This window comes from Stigmatopora argus, chromosome 6, assembly GCF_051989625.1.
Source record: "Stigmatopora argus isolate UIUO_Sarg chromosome 6, RoL_Sarg_1.0, whole genome shotgun sequence".
NCBI lineage: Eukaryota > Metazoa > Chordata > Actinopteri > Syngnathiformes > Syngnathidae > Stigmatopora > Stigmatopora argus.
The window spans coordinates 9,398,152-9,411,339 of NC_135392.1; the positions used below are offsets into that span (position 1 = coordinate 9,398,152).

General features: G+C 38.6%; 1 protein-coding gene across 1 annotated transcript in view; it reads right to left on the reverse strand.

The window, feature by feature from the left end:
• Nucleotides 1–3,034: 3,034 nt before the first annotated feature.
• The window catches only part of suclg2 (succinate-CoA ligase GDP-forming subunit beta), a 145,116-nt gene continuing 134,962 nt past the window's right edge, over nt 3,035–13,188 (reverse strand). The window contains exons 14-15 of the mRNA XM_077602209.1: nt 10,742–10,862; nt 3,035–4,162 (exon numbers count right to left, since the gene is read on the reverse strand). Of these exons, the coding sequence (XP_077458335.1) occupies nt 4,050–4,162; nt 10,742–10,862 (234 nt within the window). The 3' untranslated portion in view covers nt 3,035–4,049. The remainder of the gene's footprint in view (nt 4,163–10,741; nt 10,863–13,188) is intronic.

Consider the following 13,188-nt stretch of genomic DNA (forward strand, 5'->3'; position numbering starts at 1 on the left):
CCTAATAATTAATAGGGCATTAAGTATGACTAAATAATAATTCACATTTTGTATTTAGGGAATTAGAGCAACGATTTTAAATGGTAATTATCAATATCCTTCCAGGCGACCAAACGTCCAGCGACCAAAAGACCGGTGACCAAACGGCCGAGTACCAATGAACGAACTGAGAGGGTCTGGCAGGGATCGAACGAACCCTCTCAGTTCAAATATATCAAATGTCTGTTGTTGTCAATGGCCAGAGATTCCAGTTCAAATAGATTGGATGTTGGCGCCGTCAATGGCAGTGAGTAACTGGCAAAAAGATATAAAGATAACATGATTTCCTGGAGAATTTCCAATTTCACTCTAATAAAGAATGTCCCAATTGCTCATTTTCCCTGGAGAGGGTGCTGCTTAACGAGCCTGTGTCTCAGCGAAAACAAACCCCGGGAGGTCAAACAACTCACGGCAAAGTTCACACAATTAGTCATCGTGTTACATTCAGCTCATACCAATTACCAACAAAGCGAGTATCCCGACTTTGCTCTTTCGAGGAAACGTACCTACGTCCTATCTTATCACAACAAGCAAACGCAGGCGTAAACGTTGATTTTCGGAAGATTACGTATCTTGGACCTCGTTGTTTATGTGGGTAAATCTTGTGTCAGATAGTAGGTCTGTGTGTGAAATAGAGCGTAACTGTATTCCACTCGTCACTGGCAAAATCACAGGCGACAGACCATTTTTCCGAGCGGCTCGTGCTGCCGACCGAGTCATTGACTGCGATTGCACCCGACACGCACGCACAAGCTGGTTTAATTTATTCCATTTTAATATGAGATGTTAGAGGGAATGTTACCGTTATCGCTGTTAAGTGTCAAAGTCACCTTCACTATATACACACAAACATGGCTAGGATGATTCCACAGTTCACAATCTCACCGTCACATCAAGACAAAATACACAAAAACAAAATAAATTGTCTCTGCTTGTCGTAATCGGGTTTTTATTCTTCTAGTTAATTGGAACTTCAGACGGGGCGGCTCAGCAGCTGGAGTGCCTTCCACTGGAGAACCTAATTATGAAGTGCTTCCAAACCTTATCCTGTCATCTAGGATATTCTTTTAATCAGGAGTGTTTGCCTTTCGGAGGTTGCATTAAATGAGTTTTTAAAACACAACAAACACTCAAACAGAAGCTACACGTCTGTCCCGTGGTCTCGTTGAGTTTCAGATTTTGCCAGTTAACTGTGAGGCACATATAGAAAAATGACCATGACCAGGAATGTCCAGGAGTGTTCTATAATCTACAACTTCTTGCTGCCTGAACTGTATATTTTAACTTTTTTTCTTCTTCAGGAAAGTTTAGTATTATGATTATCTGCTGTGCAATGGAAATATGATTGGCTAAGTGGAAAGATAAGCAAAAGTAAAGGGTCATTTTCAGATTCCTGAGCGAGCAAACTGAGTTTTCCATATTGAAAATAATTATCGACTGAATGTCGCTGTAGACCGTGACAACGTCTGGGACACAAGGTGAAAACAAGAGATTGTCACGGCAAAAATGAAGATTGTTGAAGCGCGATTATTATTTTTTTTTTACCTTCTTAAACCTGTCTACACCTCACTCCAATTCTGGCAGTCAAATGTAATTTAAATCGATTCCAACCAAGTCTTTCAGTTATGGACATCTGCTGACAGCCGTTTTGGAAAGAAGCGTGATATCAACACATAATTTCTCGAATTTGGCCCTTTTTGCCATGCTGCACTGTGTGACTTTTCCCGAGTGTAAACAACCAGCTGCTATGAATACACTGAATACGCCCAATGAGTGGTCGACAACTAGATAGAAGAAGGGAAATATTGAGCAAAAGCAGGTCCCTGACGGAGAGTCAATAAGAACTAGAGACGAGTCGTAGCACACACAGCATTTTCTTAATGAACCTCTTTGTTTGACTTCCTTTTTTTCGGCAGTCTGTGTATTTGAAATATACTTAATCATTGTAAACAGCCTTTTAGGGCAAGTCACTATTTTGGTGAACAATTAAAAACCCAAAAATTAAATAAAAGACCGCATATGTGGGTGAACATCACATTTTAGATCATGTTGCCCGCAATATTAACACTTGATATACCAGTGTGACATAACCCAAAATATGTGAAGGTCAGATCTAGATTATATTATCAATACAAATAATTATTTGATTCTCATGTACTTTTTAACAAGTAGATTGGACGTCGAACCCCTTCAGCCATGGAGTTCTCCCATAGCAGATGTTTGTATTGTTTTCATATGGACTCTTTAGCACAACAGTTTTTCACACAAAAAAATGACCCAAGCAATCCAGGAAGGAAAATAAAAGTGCCTCTGGATTATTGTTTAATTAGACGAGCAGTCTTTGCTCGAAAGTGATTTTAGGGACATTGAAAGCACCACCACTCAGCCCCACCTACAAACAATTTAATGCACTTTAAAGGGTGCTTGACAGACATCTCCAGACTGACCTCCAAAGCTTCTTTACCCTCATCTATATTTATATGATGGAGCGGTACTAATTTTGCCCAGTAAATCAGTGTGCACATTTCATTGTGACCTCCAGCTTGACACTGAATTAAACAATATCAGAACCCGAGAAGGCTGCTTTAACAAGCCTTAAATTCCTCCATCCAATCCATCAGCGGAGAGCTTTCTGACACGCGGCCAAGAGCATGAAATAAGGCAATTATTGAAGCCTTCAGTCTATTTCTACGGCTTGCCTGGCAGGTATAAGGGAAGCTCAATGAGCCTCACACGTCATCAAGTTTGCGTCTTTAGATGACTCTTCGATAGGGGTGATGGAAATTAAAACCTGCTTAATAGATTAGGTCTGTTCTTACAGTTCACTTTGACTTCCAAAATAGTTTCTCACTTGCGTAGCGTGTTTAATGTATGTTTAAGGTCGGTGTGTATGGGCCCAGTGAAATGAAAAGCACGTGTCTAAGTGCCCATTGTGTTTGGCATCAGTGTTGGTCAAGATTAATGCAATTGAATTAAAAGCCAAAATAAGCGTGTGTCTTGTGTAGTAAACCATGTTGATTTTTATTTTGCCTACACAAAGAGACAAACATTGAATGAAAAGAGATTTGTGATTTTGTTTTATATAGCTTCCAAACTGCACCAAAAAACTAACAAACCAAAAACAAAGTTTGAATGAAATTAGGTACTAACTACTTTTTGTAATATTATATTCATATGTTTTATCCCATTAAATATTGGTCATATTAGCCTGTTCATCCTGCCGTAGAAAGGATTTAAAAAAAAATACAGACAGAAACGATGGACATTTTGAGAGTTGTCCTAATATAACATCTGAAGTTGTCCTCTACACATACTTAGGTGAGATTGTTTACAAAATTCTAGGCTGAGATTTACAATGTTCTTCAATCTACGGTGAAGATGCAGAAAATGTACTTCATGTGAGAGACACAGATAAGGCATTGAATGGATGGACGCAATAATGGAGACAAAAAGAGTGGAGAATAGCCTTGCATTGGCTGCTACCACTAGCGTTGTCTTTGAGGAAATCCATTAGCACTAAATTATCAAAATGGTATTGCTGGCATTTGACCGCTATCACAGATAAAAATGAATCATTATTTCTTAGAATGAGTCCTAAAAATGCATCTTCATGAAAATGACTTATCTAACAATATGACCAAGCAGAGCAACACAATATGTCTTTGAAAACGGAATGTTAGGGCTCTGTCTTATCTGTTCCTAAGATCGTTTTGCGCCGATTTGCTTGATGTGAAATGAGAAGTAATTCATTTGCAGAGTAATTAATGACAGTGAGACAGGTGCCAACGAGAAATGTTGGCAGTAAATCAGCATAAAGGCGAAGAAATGACTGGCTCTAAAGTTTAGTAGCTCATAAACCATCTGATTATCTGGAAAGGTAATGACAATTTTTGTGCAAAAAACCCAAGGAGCTCTTACCCTGAGGTCAGCTCTGTGACTAGAACATAACACAGACAAGATAAGATAGTAAGGCCACCTGGAGGTTGTTAAGGAAGATAGATTGGACTTTTCTACTCCTTGATGGCGGCTACTGCTTTCTTGGCAGCGTCATCCAGGTTATCTGCAGCCGTGATGGGCAGGCCACTCTCACTCAGGATCCTTTTAGCCTCTTGCACGTTGGTCCCTAAAAGGCACAAGAAAAAAAAACATCAGAAATGGGAGGACTACTCAGAGCGAGCCGACCTCCACCTAAGCAGCAAAATTGAAAGCATCACTATATAATTTTTTAATCGTTGACCATTTCTGTTTAGATCATATAATCATCCATCGCAAAATTGAGTTAAATAGTAGTAAATGAAAAAATAACCGAAAAATAGTGATCAATTTTAAGCCAATTTTTTTTTTTTTTACCTCTGTCACCTTTGATCTCTTTGCCCCAAAATGTAATAACCTCTTCCGTTTCATTTCCTGCAAGTGTGATGGTACTCGGTCGTTTGGTCGCCGGTCTTTTGGTCGCCGTTTTTTTGGTCGCCCGGAAGGTTATTGATAATTACCATTTAAATCGTTGCTCAAATTCCCTAAATACAAGCTGCAAATTATTTAATCATACTTAATGCCCTATTAATTATTAGGCTAAAGAAAAGCTCAAAATTTCCCGTACTTTTATTGTTTTTTGTTGGAGAAATTGTTAAGACCCTGACTGACGTACCTTCCCAAGGGGACAACTCATGTACATACAAACTCTTATACACTCAGTGAAACTGGTCAGGGCCATTGTTGGCTTTTATTGATGCGTAGATGGTGTTGTTTTACCTTGTTTTGTTGCCGGTCGTAGATCGTGTTGTTTTACCTTGTTTTGTCGCTGGTCTTTTGGTCGCCCGTATTTGGGTCCGGGCGACCAAAAGACCGGCGACAAAAAGATGTCGACCAAAAGACCGGCGACCAATCGACCGCACACGAAGTGTGATAGTAATCCCTTTATTTGCTCTTGAGTTATCTTGAGCACAAACATACTTGTACATACATATAGGTCATTTATCTTTTTTTCCTAGCCACTCTCTCTCAAAAACCCAAACAAGGGACTGTGTGGAACATATTCTTGCCCACTGCACAGAAAAATGGCTTCAGAAGGCCACACCATGACCTGATAGGACCTCAACAAGTAACAACGGGGGAATCCGCACAAATGACAAATGGGTGTAGTTCAACTGTTTTGTCTATAAACACTGCCACTATTTGTCTGTTTGTGCTCCGCTGGCTGCAACATGGACAGAGGGTAACAGATGCTGTCTGACATGGTGGCCCGGGACTGTTGTACGGCAGCATCCGAGCCGAGAGAGAGACACACACACACGCGAGCGTGCTCACAAATTGAGCCACACACGAGGCAGACACTCTCGAGCGGCTGCCTCTGAGCGCTGCTCTCTATGAAAGCAAAACACAAAAGCTGACAAGTCTGTCACAACACAAGCGGGGGGTAACGCTGTGGACGGAAGGACACAGCGAGCCAGCGAGGGAGCCCGCAGAGCATCAGTGAATTAGATAGAGGCCAAAGAGCACAAAGGTTAAATAAAGCAAAAAACAGCACTGGTGCTGTTAAGCTGAGGTGGACAATGCAAAAAAAAAGGCTTATTTGCACACTGTGATCCAAAAAAGGGTCTCATTTGGGTATTCATTCATGTTATTTTGTTGTTGAAATGGAGTCGTAGAACTGTAAAATCTAAAATATGCCAGTTTTGCTTTTTCAGTGGCTAAATCTGAGCCAGAAAGTTGTTGGAATTTGAAAAGAAGACTGCTTTATTCATTATACATATTTAAAACTGATGTATTTGTTATTTATCCGTGTTTAAAAATATTTTTTTCTCCTGCACAGTTTGACGACAACTACAAATCTTGTCTGTATAATTTATAAGTACTTACTAATAAACGTGTTGACTGCTGGAGTAAGTACGATTGTTCTATAAAGCTATTTGCTACTCCCCAGCTTTCATTTTTATTACCTTATTCTTGCAGGTTTCATATGACCAAGGTGATGAGTATAAACACTCGCGTGGTCTCGCCAACTTGATCAATAGGGTTTTTGTCAGGAGTTGTATTACCAGAGCCCCTTAACGCCTCATATTATATCTCTTCAGTTCAGTCGGATGAGTGATTCCAAACACTGTGAATTGCAAACAATCAATTCTGCAGTGTAATTAATTAGCATTAAGAACACAAAGCTGTCTTGCTTAGGGAAACAACCGGGAAGAAATGGTGTCGGACAATTTGCAAATCCACACAAAAACCCCCACCATATTTGATCACTGAGTGGAGGTATTTTTTTGTTGTTGTTGAAATTTTAAAAGACCCTAGTGGGTCTGGTTTTATATTCAGTGGATGGAGCATACTGTATCAAATCTGTCATAAGACTAAAGCCAATTTGCTAGCCAAAAAACACAAGACACAAAATACATTTGTTATATGGCTATTCTATATCACACACCTAATGTTATGCATTTTCTGCACAGTATTCTTTAGCCACTGCCTTAGCTGTGGACTCCAAATGGGATAACAGAAGACACGTTTACAAGAGCAGTATTTTGTGAGTGTGTTTTCCAAGTCAGCTGATCACACTTCATCTGTAAGTACTCAGAAGCACAAGCACAAGTAGCAGCAAAGGCAAAGGCAACCCCTCTGAGTGTGTTCTTTGGAGTGTTTCTGGGGTGTGTGGGCTTCTGTATATTACACACTATGTATATGTGACTAAAGAGAAGGGTGTCCATTCACCTGCAGCCACTAGGTGCTGCTGGAGACCGACTCTCATCAGGAATCTGTCTCCAAGTAAATTTGCACAAGAATGCAAATATGATTGATTTTTTTTTTTACCAGTACAGCCCTTACTTATGGTCACAGCATGATGGAGAATGAATATAAAATATTTGTAAGGTGAGATAGCGTAATACCAATTATTGCCTTTATTTTGGACAAGCCAAGGATAGAATCTCAAATCCCCACAGACACGAACGACGCGCCTATAACTTTTCAAGTCTTCCTAAGCTACTGAATGATGCGCCTAGTCAGCATCCTTAAAAGCCGGCTTGGTTTAAAGGCTTTAAGTGTACCGTTCAAGCCACTACAGAACAATACTGAGCTGTTCGTCTTGTGATATATTGGCACTTCACAATATATTGCTGTTGTGACTAGGCTGTAATTAGCAAGCTTACGAGACTTTTGTGGGGATGCCACTTTAATGTGTGAGTCAATTACAGGCCGCCATATTTCAATTTCAATTGGATAATAAGGTAGGGAGCTGTGCCAAAGATGGTGGAGAGGAGTTTTGTTGACTAGGAAGCTCCTAAGTGTGTGTTGCCTTCTGCTTTACGGAGTGGAAATGACAAAGGTTTGAAATTGATGATGAGGAGACGTCATATTTGTTTATAGAATTGAACAGGGATGCAAAATTATCACACATCTTACAATTCATTATACCACAAGTGGTTTTTACACCAAAAGGTTATCGGCACACATTAACCACACCAACATTAAAATACAGACGAGTAAGAGTATCAATTAAAAGGCACTCTTATTTCTAAAATTGTAATACTATAAGAAATATGTAATTAAAAAAACATCTAATCCCGATTTAGTAAAAATATGTAAGTTTAGAGTAAGATATATTCAAAATTTTACTTGAATCCAAGTTTTTTTTTAAAGTCCGATTTGAATGGATTCACCCAAAATACAAGTTGTGAATAAAAACAGAATGCAGTCATGTGGAAGCGCATGACGGCCCAGCTTTCCATCAAGAACTTTGAATTGTGATTCGTCTGTCTACTGATAGTTTTTCCTCTGACTCTTAGAAAACACCTGATTCTGGGAAGTCTGTAGAAATGGCTTCTTTGCACTATAGAGTTTTAAGCTGGCAAAGGCGATTGGCACCGTGGATTGCGTTCACCGACAATGGGCTCCGGGAGTATTGCTGAGCCAATTATGTGTTTTCCTTTCCAGAAGCATTCCTGTTTGTGTTGCAGGGCCTGGCGATTACAGGCATCCCATATGTTTTTTTGGCCTTAACCCTTATGCACACATTCACATCATTGAATTTAGTTTTTATTCACAATGTGTATTGCATCCATACATTTTTGAAATCTGGTTTGTATAATGTCGAAATCCACTCAGGCACTTACTTTCATCACCTGGTGTCATCATACTTGTTGTGATTGAGTGTTAATACTTATAATTATCAGTTGCAAGCAGCAGGAGTTTTCGCTTTGCATCCAAAATGTTTGAAATGTGCTCCTCCCCATGACCGTCCCTGGAGCCAAACATCAAATATGCTCATCAGAATGCATGCTAGATACTTGCTAGCAGTGCAAATACATTTTTCTTTTGATGTGCTGCCAGTCATTTACTAGCTTTTATGTTGCCTAATATTTTTTGGACTCTTATTGAAGACAAACACAGTTAACAACGTTAGATTGAAACTGAACATAGGGCCATATTTACATCTTAAATGTTAGGATATAAAACAGTGATAGCATAAATCGAATACACTGAGGAGTAATTATTACTCAGGATCTCCTAATGCAGATTCTTATTTAATTTTTTATTTCCGATCTGATTTTTTTCGTTAGTTGAGTCTTTTATTAGGATAGGTATGACTATTACTCAATTGTCAGTTACAATTATTAATTTCTAAAGAAAAGTTTGTTTGCCTAGCAAAATCCAAAACTCCAAAAATAACTGTATCGGATCAGGACATCACCAGTACGTACAGTATTGTATCCAGAAATGGTATTGGTATACGTTTGGAATGGATTTAAGTTTTTTATGACAAATAATCTCAAAGCCCCTTTCAAGAAGAAAGCAATTTTGCAGTTTGACAGACAGATAGGAGAAATTAATAGTCTAGGACCACAGCTAAGAAAAGTCTTTACCTTTGTGGTGTACCCTCAGGACTATTTGCGTTTTGTTCCCTTCAAAGTATGGCCAACGAGAGCAGCGGAGTTACATCTACTCAAGCATGTGCGTGTGAGTGAATATATAATTTATTATACTTCTTTTGCAGTAAGTGATCAGAGGCAGTCTAGTTAGATGCTTCCACACAACAAAAACAACGCTTACAACTCATTCAATTCTCTCAATCAACTCTGCTTGCATCACAACCACCATCTGCTCCACAAAAACACTACACAACTCTTGGGCCAATGCAGTCATGCCAAATCATTTAAAATCCCTTTCCCAATTAAAACTATGCCAGTTAATCCATTCTGATCCTGTTGAAGAGCATTGGGTTGTGCCCACTGCCCCGCAGCCAGCCTAGAGAGCTGAGCTGATTGATTAGCAACCAATCTTTTCTACAAGACTGATACCCTAGATATAATAACCCACAGCTAAAGCGTGAATAAGGCCCAGGCCAAGCAAACATGGTTAGGCCAACAGCCAGCAGTAACCTTCTGGAGCTGGTGAGTCATCTTAGATAATAAGGCTTGGGAGTTGTGTGCTGAAAAGTCCACCTGATGTATTTGTTCTTGTATTTCTCTTACTTAACACCCTGGGCACTTTTTTCAGGATTAAAGCAGTGTTCCAAAAGAAAAAAATCAAAATCCACTTTTTGTATGAATGGAAATACAATTGGATTATAAAGCATGTAATGACATGATCCTTTACAGTAAATGAAAAAAGACAGATGTGTATCTGTTTTATTGTTTTAAGGTTTAGAATACAAAATATTTATTTTCTGATAAAGATTTTCCATATTATCATATATAACATATTTTTATATTGAAGCATCAATGGCCCCAGTAAACTGCCATAGTAACCCATGAAGGACTGGCATAATACTACTATTAAATTTTTAAATTATCTTTATAGGTATCTGGCCTTGTTACAGGTCTACTATGGGTAGGTAGAACCACAACAAAAAGACTGTAGTATTATTTCTCAGAGGAAGGTACAGATATAGCTATGTTTCTAGGAACAGTTTGCACTTCTGTAAAACCAACACTACAAACCCTTTTCTAATCTGAGGACACAAGTGGGAAATGATGCTACACACTCTCTCCTTGTGTTCTTAAGAGTCGCTCTTACCATCATATTCTCCACACACTCACATTCTCCAAACTGCACAGCTGCCCAGGTTATATTAGCATACACAGGTTGAAAGGTGAGATATCAATGCTGTCTCTACTCTTATTCTGGCCACCGTTAATGACGAGTGCGGCAGAATGTGACACAAGAGAAATGCACTGCTGTTCGTACTGGGACAGCTGCGCTGCAATGAAGATGAATACGCTTGTAGAGCTACAATAATAATGGTTTCAAAGGTAAAATCAAGGTGAAAAATAGGTGAGCGTTAAGATTCATATGCACGCTCTTGTTGAACACAAACAACTGACTATACTTTGAGCATTAAAAGAGAAGAAAATGGGCTTATTAATTATGCTGCATTTTAAAACCTATTTCCAACACGTCGCTTGAATCAACTTTTCTTTTAAACACTTTTAAAATTACATTATATAAGCAAGCGAAGGTAAATGTGCTAACATTTTTTTTACTATGCCAGTCCACTGTTGGATGTGTATGTGAGAAGCTCCTTCTCCATTTCGACAGAGATTGTTGCCGAAAACACAATGTAAGCGCAGAATTACAACAATACATCAATTGAAAATAGCTGGAAGAAAGATCTGGGATCATATTGTGACTTCAACGTCATCATATTGTAAACAAACGTCACAAGGCCATCTAAATAATTTTGAACCCACTGCTTTGAATTATTTCCTACCTTCAAGCCTGACCACCAGCGGCACCTTTAATTCCAGCTCTCGACAAGCCTTGGTGATACCATTGGCGATAATGGCACAGTTGACAATCCCACCGAAGATGTTGACTAGGATGGCCTCCACCTGACAGGTAAAAGAATGAGGGTATTTCAGAGGAGAGCATATTCATGGTCTCTACTTTAGTAATATTTGCTGTACAACCAAAATAATAAAGAAATCAATAGCTATTCCAGTATTTGTGAAAAATCAGTAATTCCATCTTCATCAGAGTCATTTTGGCACACAGGTTTGTATTTCTAGTGTGAGCACAGTTACTAGATATGCTGTATGAAAAAGGAGGGAATGACTTGGGAGTCTTTTACTGCCCATTTGGTGTCTACATTTCTTAAATCTCTTATCAAAAACAGACAAAGCCGTTTTCACCAACTAGGTTGTTGGTAATTTTGATAGCAGAGTTCATCTGCTTGTAAAATAAAAACAGCAGCAAGTTGTATCAATATATTGAACAAACAAAGAAAGCAAGTTTGTGCATTAAAAGTGTGTGATTACACCTACGATCTCAGACTTGATAATTAGCTTGGCTAGCTCACTAGAAAAGTACACAGAACACACAGGATTATACCTCCATGCTGGTTTATAATCACTGCTAATCTGCTATTGCTGATTTGCAAAGAAGTGTTTGTGTCTCGTGCGTGTGTGTGTTTGCATGCTGAGAATATGTGCTCTTTCTGCGTGTGATAATGAGGTTTACTGGGACAGTAGCTCAGGAACTTGGATAACTAGAAAAGTGACAGTCAAAGTATCGTCATTTCTGAATTTTGTGCCGCCTCCACCACTAAAACTCTGACATCAGGAAAATTGTTATCTGACTATCATTCAGTGTCATTTTTAAATGCTGATGGGCAAAAGTTAGAAACAATGAGAACTAAGCCCTAAAACCAATAATATGAGGGGGAAAAACACCTTGATTTCCGTTCCTACTGCAAGCGTGTTAGACATTTTGAATGTGTATTTTTCAAGGTGAGGCTGCAATGAGAGGTCATGGGCACAAGCAGTCAAAATTTGGATAATAAGATGCAGCCTTTTTTTCCCCAGGTCTAAAAGTGGTAAAACGTATGAAATGGTGTGGATCAGTGGGAGTGAGCATTCAGGACAGGACCAAGGCAGGGCAGTTAATTTATAAGGACTAATGCTATATTGCCACAAAGTCCATACTGCTAAAATCAGTAGACCCACCCCTTCTTCTCCTCCCTCTAATACATTTGAACATCTGGCATACAGCAGTAAATACAGAGTCAGCATTACTGCTTCCACCATCCAATTTTACATAGCTAATGTTTCAAAAAGACAGTCTATATGTACCATACACCTGAAATATTGAGATTTATTAAAATGACTAGGTTTAGTGTACATACACATTACACTTACAGACTGCCACTAGGAGGTAGCATAGATTCAGAAGCATTTTTTTATTTATTATTACCTCACTGAGCAACGTTCTGCTCAGTGAGTGTTTGCAACCCATTTTTCAATTCTGTCTCATTTGGGAAGAACCATATTTCTTCCATTCATGCGTCTCCTATTGACATCAATGTATATAAATGATACATAGGAAGAGATTTATGTTGCTTGGCACAGAGGTAAGTTCTGTTTACAAAAAATATGTATGTGCCAAAGACTTACTGCAAAGTTTGTGTTTTCTTATTTTATATATATTAGACAAGTAATTGAAACATTTAAAGTAAAGATATTAAAACATAGGGATATATATATATAATAAAAAAATAGGTATATATATAATAATAAATAGGGATATATATAATAATAATAATAACCAATCAAATTTTGGAGGAACTCGGTGCACCTGTGGCCACTTTAGTTACGCAAGTAAAAAGCTTCAAAGTCGAGTTCTCAAAATTTCTGGCAATTTAATGGCTATTTAGCAGGGAATGTTACCATGACACTCTGCTTCCTACCTGGATGCCATCTACCCTTATCCAAATTTTTACTAGAAAGGAACATTGCTGCCAAGGTATATTCAACACGAACTGGAAAAAAATGAGTTAATTTTAGTTAATAAATTCCACACAACAATGTACGGTATTATATAACCTAAACAATAGGGCGTAAAAAATAACGACAAATCAGTGCTATGCCAAGCACTGCCGATGTCATTTTGTGCATCAGTGATCGTCTGTATGACCTTCACAAACAAAACATTAAGACTTGTGAAAGAAATCATATTGTAACGAGACTAATGAGGGGAAAAGTCTGTGTACTTCTCCCGCTAGAGATTAAACTCAAGGATGCAACATAAGTATTGTGTTGGTTCTCATTCTGCCTGGCTCCTTTCAAGTGTGGTGCAAGCGTTGCTGAATTATCAGTCAGATACACATTTTCATGCCCATATGCCTGTTAAGCACGCTTAATCTCTCTGCAGGAAGGGACC